This window comes from Nelusetta ayraudi, unplaced genomic scaffold, assembly GCF_046127955.1.
Source record: "Nelusetta ayraudi isolate G7.1 ecotype Tasmania unplaced genomic scaffold, CSIRO-AGI_Nayr_v1 ptg000011l, whole genome shotgun sequence".
NCBI classification, from domain to species: domain Eukaryota; kingdom Metazoa; phylum Chordata; class Actinopteri; order Tetraodontiformes; family Monacanthidae; genus Nelusetta; species Nelusetta ayraudi.
In genome coordinates, this window is record NW_027466061.1 from 14,952,909 (window position 1) to 14,966,450 (window position 13,542).

Sequence of the window (13,542 nt, forward strand, 5' to 3'; positions counted from 1 at the left end):
GGGGGGGACTGGCCAGGACATTGTTTGCAATGTGCTTTTCTCATCATACGCGGGTCTTCAATCGTTTCACTAAGTGAAAAGGGTTTAGTCTCTTACCCAGACATTGCCACTAGAGGGAAGTAAAGCGTAGCTGACGGGTTCTTCGGATTCTGCTGCATTCATGTGCACTTCATATTGGTGTCAAATGGTAAATTTGACCGTTAACGCTCTTAAATAAGTCATATTTTTCTCGTATCATACAGTATTTATATAAAATAACATCTATAGAAGTTACAGTTGTATTGTATGTACGCGTGTGTGTGTTTCAGAGAACAATAAGATTAAAGTCCAATGGAAAAGATACCCACTGAGACCATAGAGAGTCAGAGGCCATAATTGAAGCTGTACGGTCGGAGCTTTGAGACTCAGCAGTAAACGCACCATTCTCCCCAGCCTCTCCAATGGGTCGGGCTAGGTCATGATAAACATGGCGTGGAGGGGATCTGTAGTGAAATGGGCTAAAACACAGTTCATTAGAAGTACCAACACTACTTCAGCGGACTCTAGGTGAGAAAATGCGACACGACGCTACTACTTTCGCCGAGTATTTTCGAGAATAATCCAATTGACGTCGCACATTGGGAAAATATTGTCGGTTTTTTATTGGCAGCGTTGAATACATCGCTGATATCAGCTTGTTAGTGGATGTACAGAAAGCAGCCAACAGTGTACATATGCCTCCTGAATGTCTTGTATTGAAAGTCCGTCTTGACAAAAAAGGCGTCGTTACCTCGGTGTTTGGTAACGTAGGTCAGTGTTGATTTACGTCATGACGCGATACTTGACATGTCAACTCCTACGAATCTGAGAGTCGCGGAATACTCACGGCGTTGTTGCATTAGAGTTGACTAGCCGTACTATTACACACAGACTAAACCTAGTCATGGTTTAACTGTGTAGTAGCTGCTCAGTATTGCAAACAGGCATATGGACTTATTAAACGCATGTTAGCCTCTTGCTCCCCCTACTGGTTCCTCCGCGGTTAGCGCTGCCGCCTCACAGCGAGAAGGTCGTGGGTTCGCTTCCGGGCCTGGGACCTTTCTGTGTGGAGTTTGCGTGTTCTCCCTGTGTCTGCGTGGGTTCTCTCCAAAAACATGCATGTGAGGTCAATTGAACACTCTAAATTGTCCGTAGGTGCGCGTGTGAGTGTGAATTGTTGTTTGTTTCTATGTGGCCCAGCGATGAACTGGCGACTTGTCCAGGGTGTCGCCCTGCCTTCGCCCTAAGACAGCTGGGATAGGCTCCAGCACACCCCCGTGACCCTGAATAGGAATAAGCGGTTATAGACGATGAATGAATGAATGAATAAATGAATGTATATATCGTTAGATAAATGTCTTTTTAAGGGTGACGTTCTTTGCATTGAGATAGTACTAAGTTCCTCATGTTTTGTTTTGTCTTGATTTTAACTTTTTTTGTTTTTGTGTTTGTTTTGTTTTGTCAGATTCAATTCCTGCATCCAACAGAGGTGCGCTTTCCGAAGAGAGGCCAAAAAGCCAGAAACAAAGAAAGTAAATACAGGAAATGTCAGTCAAGAGACAAAGGTGACAAACCCTCCACCTGGTCAGGGAGGCTCAACTCCTCCTCTCAGGGCCTCCAGGCCGTCACTGCTCAAACCACTCATGTTTACAGTGGGGGTACGTCCCGGCATTCTGCACTGATACATAAGAAAATAAAGAGGATGTATGTGCTTACGATGTTTTGGAATAGTTGTGTGGTTGCAGAGGTAATTAATTGACTCCATGTCAGTTTACAGGGTGCTCCTTTGGCGCTGCAGCCATCTTGCAATATGAGACCCTGAAGTCCAGAGTCCAGTCTGCAAAAGATGAAGATGCAGAGAAACTGTTACAGGTGAGGCACAGGGATGACAAAAAAGCTGCTCTGTCGACATACTTGTTCAATTAATGCCAGACATCAGTTAATTGAATATAAGGTCATACACAGACTTCACTATTCACATGGCAAACTGCATTCATTTTCCCCATCCAACTCACCACTTTGTGTAAAATGTAAACAGGCCGATGGCACACTGGCCCATATGTTCTGGTTCTGCAATAAGCTTAGTAGATTCTGGTGTGAAGTATTCAATTTTTACTCTGAGGTTTATAGACATGATTTTCCCCCAGATCCAGAAACAGGCATCCTTGGCTGGTCTCACCAGCTCGAGACACTAAGCCACTGGAAGGCGCAAGCAGTACAATTTGGGATGGTTATTGCTAAGAAAAGTATTTTTGAAACTCTGGAACAAGGAAATAGCTCCAACTTTTGACATCTGGCTCGTTGAACTTTCACACACCTTGCATATAGAAAGAATTTGGTTCAAGTTGTCTGGAAAATCAGATATGGCAACCATTTCTTGATCATATCACACAGTTGACCTCATGACATCTCACAAATATCAACACTGCGATCTTCTTTTGATGTTTATTTGTCTTTAATTTCTTCTTAGTGTACTGTTATTGCAGTAATAGATGACCACAGAAACTCATTGACGTTGCAGTGTGCAGCTTTCACCTTACCTTTTTTTTTTTGGGGGGGGGGGGCGTGTCCCAACCTGCTTTGGGGGAGGAGGGTGGGGAGAAGGGGGTAACTGTTTGGGTTGTTATGTATCTTTATGTTCTGAAAATGAAAATGAACAAATAAAGTATTTAAATAAATAAAAAAGAAGCTCTGTCTGTGACCGTAATCCTTCTTAAGAACAAAGGCTGTTTGAATTCATTCATGCAAGCTCTGCTGTGTGACCAGGGCTCCCAGGACATGGCGTACTGGCATGACTGGTGGAATCAGCTGTCGGGCTTCCAGCGACAGCTCATCCTGCTGATGTCCATGGTGGACGACTTCTGGAGCAGTCTCACAGAAGGACAGAAAACAGTGACTGGTAACAAACACATTTAACACGTTACTATATCATCATCATCACCACCACATATTTTCATTCGCTGTGTCTTTTCCTTGTTAACATGAGTCTTTCTGAAAATGCTGTTGTTTTAGGTATCATTGCTGTGAATGCTGTTGTCCTTTGCTGTTGGCGGATCCCCGTAATGCAGAGGAGCATGATCAAGTACTTCACCTCTAACCCAGCCTCCAGTAGGTTTACGTTATTTTCATTTACACATTTTCCATACCTATTTTCTCCTGCACTCAGGCTCTCGGGGATTTGCTGGAGCCTATCGCAGCTGTTATTTACTTAAAATGCACTATTTCCCCTTTTGGAGGTGAGCAGTGTGCTTTTCCGTGTTTAGCGGTGTCTTTCTCGTCCCACCAGAGACACGGTGCCTTCCCATGATCCTCTCGTCCTTCAGCCACTACTCCATTATCCACATGTTGGCAAACATGTATGTCCTGTGGACGTTTTCTTCAGGAATTGTCTCTCTGTTAGGGAAAGAACAGTTTCTTGCTGTCTACATGTCTGCTGGTGAGTGCAATAAAGAATTAGACAAGACTTTATGATTTTCTATTAAAGAATTGAAATGTCATACATTTCATCTTATCCCCACCTCCCCCCAACACACACACACGCACACACAAAACGGTGATTTCAATTAATTCCCTATCATTGAATGGATGAGATGAGATGGATGGGCTGAATTTTGTGAGCAGCTTAACAAAATCTTTGTCATTTTCAGGTGTCATTTCTACAATGTTGAGCTACATGTGTAAAACAGCCACTGGCCGACTTTACCCATCATTAGGAGCGGTAAGATACTGCAGACGTCAACTGGTTAAAACGAAACAAATGAAAAATATAGTAATCCTAATCTTTGACATGTTTCCTCAATCTGTAGTCTGGTGCCGTCATGGCTGTCCTGGCTGCAGTGTGCGCCAAGGTGCCAGAGGCCAAACTGGGCATAATCTTTCTCCCTATGGTTACTTTCACAGCTGGGAATGTAAGTGATCACTGTGTGTGTGTGTGTGTGTGTGTGGTGTGTGTGGTGTGTGTGGTGTGTGTGGTGTGTGTGGTGTGTGTGGTGTGTGTGTGTGTGTGTGTGTGAGCCTTGAAGTGGTTCTGCAGACATCCGCATTAACGGTCATGTGTTCTTGCTGCAGGTGTGAGATGTAAATCTGTGAACGAACAACAAAATGAACAAAGTCACGTGTGTGTGAGTGAATGTGTGAGTATGGATGTGCGACCAAGTGGTAGTCGCTTTTGACTTAGGGGCAGATCCTCAAAAAAGGGCGTGCAGCGCTAAAATGCGCCGCATTTTGCGGCGGGATTGCGCCCGCAAACTGTGCCACAGTTGCGGGTATCCACAAAGGTTTTTGCGCTAATGACATGCAGGCGCAAACACGCCCACGAATGCGGCACCTGAAACAGGTGCGAATGTTGCGGTCTGGCAACCTGAGAGCAGTTTGCGCCAGAGGTTGTTGGTGAGTGCGTGTGTTTGACAGTGAAACTCTGCTGGGATAAAAAGCGCTCCTGTGAGCGCCTGGCATTACGATGCAAGACGCGTTAGTCACCAACACCTGAGGACCATTTGTATTTTTCATAGCCGATCTAAAATATTGGCATGTATACTGTAGTCTATGCCGATCTATATATCAGATTTGGGGAGCCATATATATATTCCAGGCTTTTCAGAGAGCAAAGTTTCACTCAGAAGCCAGAAACACTTTGACAGACAGAAGCTGCGCCTGGTTTTGAGTGGCGGTGTTTGCGTCTGTCAAACTGCGTGCGGACACGAGTGCAAACTCTTTCTGGATCTGCCGCTGTTTGAATGAGGCATATTTGCATAGAAGGGGGTGTGTCCTTTTGCGCGTAATGACTCATTTCAATACATTCAAATGAATCTGGCGCAGCCCTGCCGCTACCTGTGCCGATTTTCACATTTGCGTCCCCTCTGTGGATGGGAATCACCGTTTTTGGCGCCGTTTACACGGATTTTCTGGCGCAAAAGCCGCACAATCGCTTTGTGGATCTGGCCCTTAGTGCTGCATGTTGTGCATAATGCTGTGTTTCTCTCTGTAGGCTCTCAAGGGACTCATCGCCATAGATACTGCGGGACTCATTCTGGGTTGGCGACTGTTTGACCACGCAGCGCATCTTGGCGGAGCCCTCTTTGGAATGTGAGTTCATTGGGAAGTTGCTTAATTCTTCAGTTTGTTGTGTTGAAAGCATTGTTGGGCCGAGGAAAATGTAGTTGCTAATGAGACAAACTCACTCTGGCATCCAGCGTTTAAAGCACCTCCTTCTTCTAAAGTTACGTCTGAGGAGTGATTTTTAAAAGCTTTGAGCTTCAACAAAAGGCTGCTCCGCTGGAGGCAGGAATGAGTCTGACGTGGATTTAAGAATGACTCAGTCAATTTATCAGTAGTGGATTGATAAGGCAACTTTGTTTTTTTAATTCGCCGTCTCCTTCCTTTTTGCTTTGTCCCCCAGATGGTACGTGGCGTACGGTCACAAACTGATCTGGAGGAAGAGGGAGCCTCTTGTCAAGTTCTGGCACGACATGCGCTCGCCAGGTGGATCCAGGCCAGGAGGTGGGCCTGGGGTGAGCGGACCCCAGTAACACCCCACCTCAACAACCACCAGCACCACAAGACGAGCTTTCTTGGACCTTCCATGTTTGAACTGAACTTACCTCAGAGGCCGCAGGGACAATTTCTGCCACTTGGGAGGAGCCGGATGTGTTTGTCAATCTTGCTTTTTTTTTGTCATCAAAGTTAGTTTTGAGCAGCTGCTTTCTATTTGGATGCTGAAGAGTTCAGACCTCTTTCACACCAAAGGATTACGTTGTGGCCTCACTGTACCAATATCACCTCCAAGTTGCAAAAAGAAAATATGATTTCTCCCCTACCTCTGGACAGCACTTAGTGCTGTTTAAAAGAAATCAACTGTGCAGGCATGGACAGGAAACAACTGTTGATCAAATTAAAGTGTAAATTATTTGCTGATATGTTTTCAAGTTTATTCTTGGGTAAGCCCGTGATGGTTCTCCAGGAAATAAAGGCTTCTCCAGAATATGGATCAAAAGAAAGAAGAAAACATTGCACCTCATGGAAGACAATCGTGTTTTTTTCAATCATCACAATAAGAAGTCAGATCACAAATGTACCTGAATTACATGAGACTGCAGAAAAGCTGATAAGTGATTGTCCACTAAAGCAAAGTGCAGCTTTGACTGTTATATATGTAATATGTTTTGAATATATCCATATTCAAAACATATTACATATACCTGAAAAGAGGACAACAAGGTTACAAACCCAGCAGGCTGTTTGAACTGGTCTGTAGCTGAGAGATCCAATATCTCAGAAATAGCTGCACATTAACATTTTTGGCAGCAACAATTATCTCCATATTTATGAATGTTGACAGATTGAGGCACATGTAAAAAAAAAAAAAAAAAAAAAAATCCTGTTTTCAGAGAATTTACAGTATATCTCTCAAGCATACCACAGACAATTCCCTAATTCTGACATAGTAAGAAAGCAGCAGAGCCTCAGCCTTTGCTCATGTGTTTGGCCTATCTTGGGAAGTCAAACTGGGACACCGTGAGGTTTGAGTAGCAGAGCGGCACGAGGCCGTAGATCTTTGTCAGCTTGTTCAGACAGTAGGATCTCCGCTGGAATCGTCGGGGATGATGCAACAGACACAGGGAGTTGTTGTTGGCATCATTCTCCAGGATGCGGACGTCCACTGGCTTAACGAAGACCCCGGAGGGTTTGCCAATTACTCCTGGTGACAGTTTCTTAAGGTAGAGAGCGACGGCAAAGTTCATGGCGATGTACTCGCAGTCCTGCAATTTGTCCACCATGGCGTGCACAGCTTGAGGCTGGTCCTGGAAGAGCTGCAGGTATCGACGGTGGAGGAAGGCGGCGCCAGTTAACACCATGGAGTATCTGCAGTCAGTGGAATAGAAAGTAAGGTAACAAAAACAGCTTTTATCATCAGTCTAATGTTGCAATAGGAATGTGAACCATATGTGGATCTTTACCTGTCACCTCCAGCGATTTTTGGGTCCAAGCTGCCATAAATGTAATCTCCTGCCGCTGTTGAGATGTGTTTTCTGGAAACAAAGCCAACTATCTGGTCCGGAAATTGCTTTGAAGCCACAAGAATGTAAAGAAGAGCAACATTTTCAAAGTTGGTAATTATTTCCAGCCAAAATGCAAGCTGTCAACCACACTGTCGCTGACTTAATTACCTTCCAGACGGAGAACGCAAAGCTGACGTCGGGAAAGCTGATCAGTATGTCATCATCCAACATCAGCACAGCTAGAAGATATTTCAAAATATAAATTATCATAAGCCCTCAGGGAATATACACACATCATACAAAAGCATGTGCATGAACTGACCGTCTGTGTCAATTTCAGAGAATGGCTGTAGCCTGTTGTGTATTAAGAGTCCTACTCTGCTTCTTAAAGACCACAGGAACCGGGTGAGGCCCCAGAGAGTTCCATAACTTCAGTGGCATCTCCTTCCCAACGTTGTTCCACACAATGACGATCTGCTTTTGGGTCATCTTCCCGTCGAGCGCTACATGTGCCACCATTGGTCACCGAGGGAAAATGAATCGCCTAGGAGTAACTTATAGTACATCATTTTAGAGTGATTATTGTCTGTTGACAAAAGCAACAAACTTGGGGGGTTTTGCCAACATTGTCATAATGGCAAGTTGTCAACAATACAAGCGTCCAGGAAGCGGAGACTTTGAAAGTCCCTTTTTGGAGGTTTGCATTACACATATAAAAGACTATATACAGCACCTTTCAAAAGTATTCACCCCCCCCTTTGCTTTTATCTATTTTGTTAGATTTCAGCCTGTAATTTAAATGTTTTTCACCTGAATATTTCGTGAGATGGATCTGCACAAAGTAATCTAAGTTGGTGAAGTGAAATGAGAAAAAATATATAAAAGAATAATTTAAAGAAATAAAAAAGTGGAAATTGGCATGTGCATGTGTATTCACCCCCCCAACCCCCTTTAGCGCCACACGTAATATGCACTAAGCACCTCATGTTTTTTTACTTATTTATTATAGGTTGTGCCTGTTCTTTTCCTTTTCGCTGGTTGTTTGTTTCTTACTGTTGGATGAATGTATGCAGCCGACCACCAACTGAATTTCCTTCGGGATTAATAAAGTTTTTATCTATCTATCTATCTATCTGAAGTCAGTACTTTTTAGAGCCACCTTTTGCAGCAATTACTGCTGTAAGTCTCTTCTGATAGGTCTCTATGAGCTTGCCACATCTTTCAACTGGGATTTTTGCCCATTCCTCATGGCAAAACATCTCCAGCTCCTCCAAGTTGGATGGTTTCCGCTTGTGAACGGCAGTCTTCAAGTCAAACCAGAGATTTTCAATCGGATTGAGGTCCAGGCTTTGACTAGGCCATTCTAGCACATTTAACTTCTTCTCCTTAAACCATTCATGCGTAGCTTTAGCAGTATGCTTCAGGTCATTGTCCTGCTGGAAAGTGAACCTCCGTCCCAGTCACAAATCACAGGTGGACTGAAACAGGTTTTGCTCCAGAATGTCCCTGTATTTGGCACCATCCATCTTCCTCTCTATGCGGACCAATTTCCCCCGTCCCTGCTACTGCAAAACATCCCGATAGCATGATGCTGCCACCACCATGTTTCACTGTGGAGACAGTGTTCTTGGGGTGATGGGAAGTGTTGGGTTGCTGCCAGACATAGCATTTCCCTTTGTAGCCAAAAAGTTCAATTTTAGTCTCATCTGACCAGATCACCTTCCACCATACATTTAGGGGGTTGTCCACATGCTTTTTGGCAAATTCAAACCGTGCCTTCTTATTTTTAACACTGAGTAAAGGCCCTTTTCTGGCCACCCTTCCATAAAGGACAGCTCTATGGAGTGTACGGCTTATTGTGGTTCTATGGACAGACACACCAGTGTTTGCTGTCGAACTCTGCAGCTCCTTCAGGGTTACCTTTGATCTCTGTGTTGCCTCTCTGATCAATGCCCTCTTTTCCCGGTCTGTGAGTTTTGGTGGTCGGCCCTGTCTTGGCAGGTTTGTTGTGGTCCTGTGTTGTTTCCATTTGGCGATTATAGATTTGATGGTGCTCCGGGGGATCATCAAAGATGTAGATATTTTTTTGTAACCCAGTCCTGACTTGTATCTCTCTATAACTTTGTCCCTGACTTGTTTGGAGGGCTCCTTGGTCTTCATGATGTGATTCTTCTTGCTAGGTAGAGTTGCAGCCCATTGGGGCCTCTCAGAGAAGGTGTGTTTATAGTGACACATCATGTGACACTTAGATTGAACACAAGTGGACTTCATTGAACTAATTCTGTGACTTGTGAAGGTAATGGATTGCACCAGCACTTTTTAAGGGGCTTCATAGCAAAGGGGGTGAATACTGTAGTGGTAAAATTAATGCTTGCATAGATTGTTGTGAACACTGCTAAAATAACCATGTCTGTGTAAAGTCGACAGGAACCGTCTGCTGCAACCAAGACGGCAGACACGTTATCTGATCTACAACTCCTTGTGAGGAGTTGTTGTTTCACACCCCGAAAGAACAGTCTGAACCCTCAATGCACCCTAAGCTGTTAGTTCCCGTTTTCCAGTTATTCTTAACTGCTGCTCAAACTGGCCGCTCAAGCTTGCAAGTCCCCGCCTCCTACTAAGATGTAACCACTTCCCCATTTTGCTGTTGTGTATTTAAATGTCTTGCTCACCAGTGTCCGGTGAGCATTCTTGCAGCGACTCTGTCTGTGTGCTCCCAGCTGTAATAAACTCTCACTGAGACCAGCTCTGATCTTGACTTAGTTTTATTCCTTTTCAGTAAACGTCTCCAATAATTTCCACGACAATACATATGCACATGCCAATTTCCACTTTTTTATTTCTTTAAATTATTCTTTTATATATTTTTTTCTCATTTCACTTCACCAACTTTGTGCAGATCCATCTCACAAAATATTCCGATGAAAAACATTTAAGTTACAGGCTGAAATCTAACAAAATAGATAAAAGCAAAGGGGGGGTGAATACTTTTGCTGTATGTAGCCTAAGAAATCTAGGGATGTATCTAGGGATCTAGGGATAACTATAGCACCTTTCATTCAATGAAATGCAGCTCAAACTGCTTTCCAGAGTGTAACAGAAAAAAGTACAAATGATTGACAAAGAAATGAAATGTAAACACATCAAACCTTAAAAACATTTAAAACTTCACTATGCGGCATTGTAAGTGCGCTGCAGGGGTTGCTTCATGTCCAGATTGCCTGGCTCATTGGCCAATCGCTGAGGGTTAACCCAGTTTAAAGGACTGAGGTTTACCATCTTGACGTTCACTTCTGTAGTGACCCATCACTTACTTCCAGTGATGGGTCATTTGCGAACAAACCGGTTCTAATAGCCAACTCTTTGAAGTGAACGAAGAGACCTGGCTCCTGATTGGCAGAGCCACTTCTTTGGGGGGAGCCGCTTGTTTGTTTGTTTTTTGAACCAGAAAATGGGTTGATCCAAATCCAGTGGCAGAGTTGGCTGCAATTTAGAAGGTGTTTTAGCGGAGATTTTGTGCGATAGAGAAATGTTTTAAAAACAAAACAAAACAGCAGAACCGTTTCTGATATATTTTTTAACATCTCTCTCTTTATGAATGCAATAATGAATATCATATAACACACACACACACACACACAAGATTGACATTTAGTTTTTTTGAATGCCAATCTTGGGTAAACTGAATTTTTTAGTTGAAAGCTGCTTTTTGTTTGTTTTGCAAATGTTTGTTGATGTTTTTTCACTTTACATAGTTTTAGGATGGGTGTTTTGGTATATTATATTTATTTTTACAGTACTGCGCTCCATGTTGTGTGTACAAAAACACAAATTAAAACATTTTTGATATCGTGAAAATTAATTCTTAAGTTTAACACATAATTTGGCTATAAAATAAAAGAAGCAACAGAAAATCTAAGGAGCCATTTGGGAGCTAAAAGAGCCGGCTCTTTTTAGTGAGCCGAACCAGAAAAAACAGTTCTCTGAAAGGACTGGGAATTCCCATCACTACTCACTTCCTGTTTGCCTCGCTGCTGGGTCGCACTGTGTCGCACCTGTCCTGTTCTCGCTCAGCTATGATGGTAGCTGCCGATATTGCGGTGGTCTGATCAGGATTTTAAGTCGCTGTTAATTATTAAACTTTTGCTTTATGGGTCCGCCCACGTTGGGTCCCCTAGCTCTTTCGGCATGAGTGTGCACGCGCTGCTTTTCTGGTGGCCCACCAGTGGTGGGTTGTGTGTTTGTGCGCGCCCTTGTGTTGGCATGTTAGCGTTAGCTCATCATGTTTAGCATATGTTAATGTAGCCTCTCAGCCACCTGAGGTAACGGGAGAGGGGGTTGTCGCCAATTCCGTGCCAGACCACTGAATTGGCTACAACTGCTGCTGACGGACGGGCTGGTCCCGCTGTTTGGAACAGTGAAATGACAGCCGGAATTACTGCTGCTTTGCTTAACTGAAGTTGCTTTGCTGAAACCTCGCTTTACAGACCAGCCGAAGTGTTTGTTGAGTGCTGTTCATGTGTGAGTAGGGTGACTCTTTTGGGCTTCCTCCTCGTTCTTCCTGGTCAGTCGCACTGGTGAGGTCTCAGTCCTGAACCCCTTTAAATCGTTTCCCTCTTTTTGAGTAACTTTTCCCCTTTATGTTGAATTGTTTCCCCTGCTTTGAGTAATTTCCCCCTTTATGTTGAATTGTTTCCACCTTTTTTAGTAACTTTACCCTGTTATTTTGAATCGTTCTCCACTTTTTAAGTCACTTTTCCTGCTTTATTTTGAATTTTTTTTTTTTTTTTTTTTTAGTAACTCTTCTACTTTATTTTGAATGGTTTCCCCCGTTGTGAGTAACTTTTTCCCCTTTATTTTGAATAGTTTACATTCCCTTTCGAGTTAATTTTGTTAATATTTTGAATAGTTCTTTCCCCTTGGTCCACTATTATATATTTTACCTTGAAGAAGGGGTTAAAGGCAATAAAGAAATTATTTTTGCATGGAACCACATCTCTAGCTTTGTCAGTGAACAAACTTATGTGCCCCTGCTGTCATTGTTGTTAGCAGAGGTCAACTCAATAATCCAAGTGCAACTCCTGGGGTGGAGTAGTCAGATTTTGGTTTGTTTTAAGTGATCCATCACTATATTTCAATAGCCAATTGATTTATTATCAGCTCGGTGTGCTCTTGCGCCATCGTAGCACGTACACAATGAATTAGTGTGCTGGCGCCACCCTGCACTTGCCACGTTCAGTGTGTAGGCCCCTTTTGGGAAAGAAATGTCGCCCCTGTTCCTGAAAACGTTTACATCGAAGTGTTCTGCTTTCCTCCGCGAAAGCAGAAATTGATGTGATTGACTCACGTGCCCAAAAGACGTTACCTAATGCGAAACAGCTCGATGCAAAGAGCCATTTAGCGTGATTTCTGTCGTAGCTGTTCGGCAGTTTGTGGGAAGGAGAAGTGAAGTAGCCTGAAGCCTAGCTTTCCAGATGCTTCTTCCGTGAGCAAAGGAGTTGAAGTAGAGTGGCCAGTAGACGAGAGCTCCTAGTGATCGAGTGCGTCTGACTCTTATGTTGCTAAGCCGAGCTTTATTGTGTGCAAACATTCCCTCTTCTTTGAAGACTAAAGATGGCAACTAGAACGAAAATGCATGAGATAAGGACAGTGACGGCGATGAACAGGAGCCACCACCGTTGCAAGCATACAGTGTTTACAATGCTTTACTTCAGCAGCATCAAACTTACAACCAAACTACAAGTGCTGCCTAAATGTTGTTCCATGGTTTGTTGAAGCTAAAAAAGCTTATCCATTATATATCATATATATATATATATATATTATTTATATATTATGTCTTCATTAATGCTGTGTTCCATCTGCGTTTACTATGAGGCAGTTGCATCAGTAGTGATAACATTTGTTATTGTGTCATAACATTAGAAAAAATGCTATTCGTCATAATCACAACCTAAAGGATATATGGTATTGCGTTCTTAGACAATTATTTCATTTTTTTTAAATCATCAGTCCTGTGGTTTATCTCAGAACTATTGTTTTGTTTTAAAAACAAACATGGTGCTAAAAATGCTGTAAAAAAAAAAAATACACACACACACACACACACACGTACACAAAGTGGTGAAAGCTGCCAGGTGTAGATCATAATCATAATTAAAGCAGAAAATGCAAAAGGTAATTGAAAGCTTGTTTTGTTGAAAATTGTAATTGTGACTGTTGTAAACTGTAAACATACGAGAAAAAAATATTCATGAATAACGTTACACATTATTCTTATTTACATAAAATAAGAAAAATTACATAAGAATAATACGTTCTTCCGGTATCATTGTTTTTAATTTGAAAGGCTTCAAATCAACTTCCGGTCTTGATAGTGCTTAAGTCCTTACAGTGCAGGTCTGCAGCCAGACTCTCTTGCAAGCGTTCGGCTAATCATACGGTATTTCTTTAGAGTGCAACTGCAAGAAAATGGCAAGGTTGAAGTCAAGGTTGGGCTCGTACCCACAAACGTGAATTTGTCTTC

General features: G+C 42.9%; 2 protein-coding genes across 3 annotated transcripts; one reads left to right on the top strand and one right to left on the bottom strand.

The window, feature by feature from the left end:
* Positions 1-383: 383 nt before the first annotated feature.
* parla (presenilin associated, rhomboid-like a) lies at positions 384-5,855 on the top strand. 2 transcript variants are annotated; one of them, XR_012926257.1, is made up of 11 exons: positions 384-546; positions 1,484-1,676; positions 1,789-1,890; positions 2,785-2,917; positions 3,031-3,126; positions 3,305-3,454; positions 3,666-3,736; positions 3,825-3,926; positions 4,087-4,151; positions 5,006-5,103; positions 5,417-5,452. XR_012926257.1 is itself a non-coding variant. In XM_076021319.1 (10 exons), the coding sequence occupies exons 1-10, from the start codon at positions 458-460 to the stop codon at positions 5,544-5,546; spliced, it is 1,164 nt and encodes a 387-aa protein (XP_075877434.1). In that variant the 5' UTR covers positions 387-457; the 3' UTR covers positions 5,547-5,855. The 2 variants fall into 2 exon arrangements, 1 of the variants encoding a protein (XP_075877434.1); XM_076021319.1 differs by lacking the exon at positions 4,087-4,151 and having other exon boundaries at positions 387-546; positions 5,417-5,855.
* Positions 5,856-6,190: 335 nt separating this feature from the next.
* extl2 (exostosin-like glycosyltransferase 2) lies at positions 6,191-7,505 on the bottom strand. Its single transcript, XM_076019810.1, is given in 5 exon segments — positions 6,191-6,879; positions 6,975-7,081; positions 7,185-7,255; positions 7,339-7,384; positions 7,386-7,505. Coding segments are annotated over 5 exon segments (744 nt in total). The 3' UTR covers positions 6,191-6,479.
* Between the last annotated feature and the right edge of the window lie 6,037 nt (positions 7,506-13,542).

Bases quoted from the DNA above. Each gene is read 5' to 3' on its own strand.
- parla (XM_076021319.1), top strand. From the start codon at position 458: ATGATAAACATGGCGTGGAGGGGATCTGTAGTGAAATGGGCTAAAACA. The intron at 3,127-3,304 runs GTAGGTTTACGT...TCGTCCCACCAG, and splicing joins CACCTCTAACCCAGCCTCCA to AGACACGGTGCCTTCCCATG. The intron at 3,737-3,824 runs GTAAGATACTGC...CTCAATCTGTAG, and splicing joins TTTACCCATCATTAGGAGCG to TCTGGTGCCGTCATGGCTGT.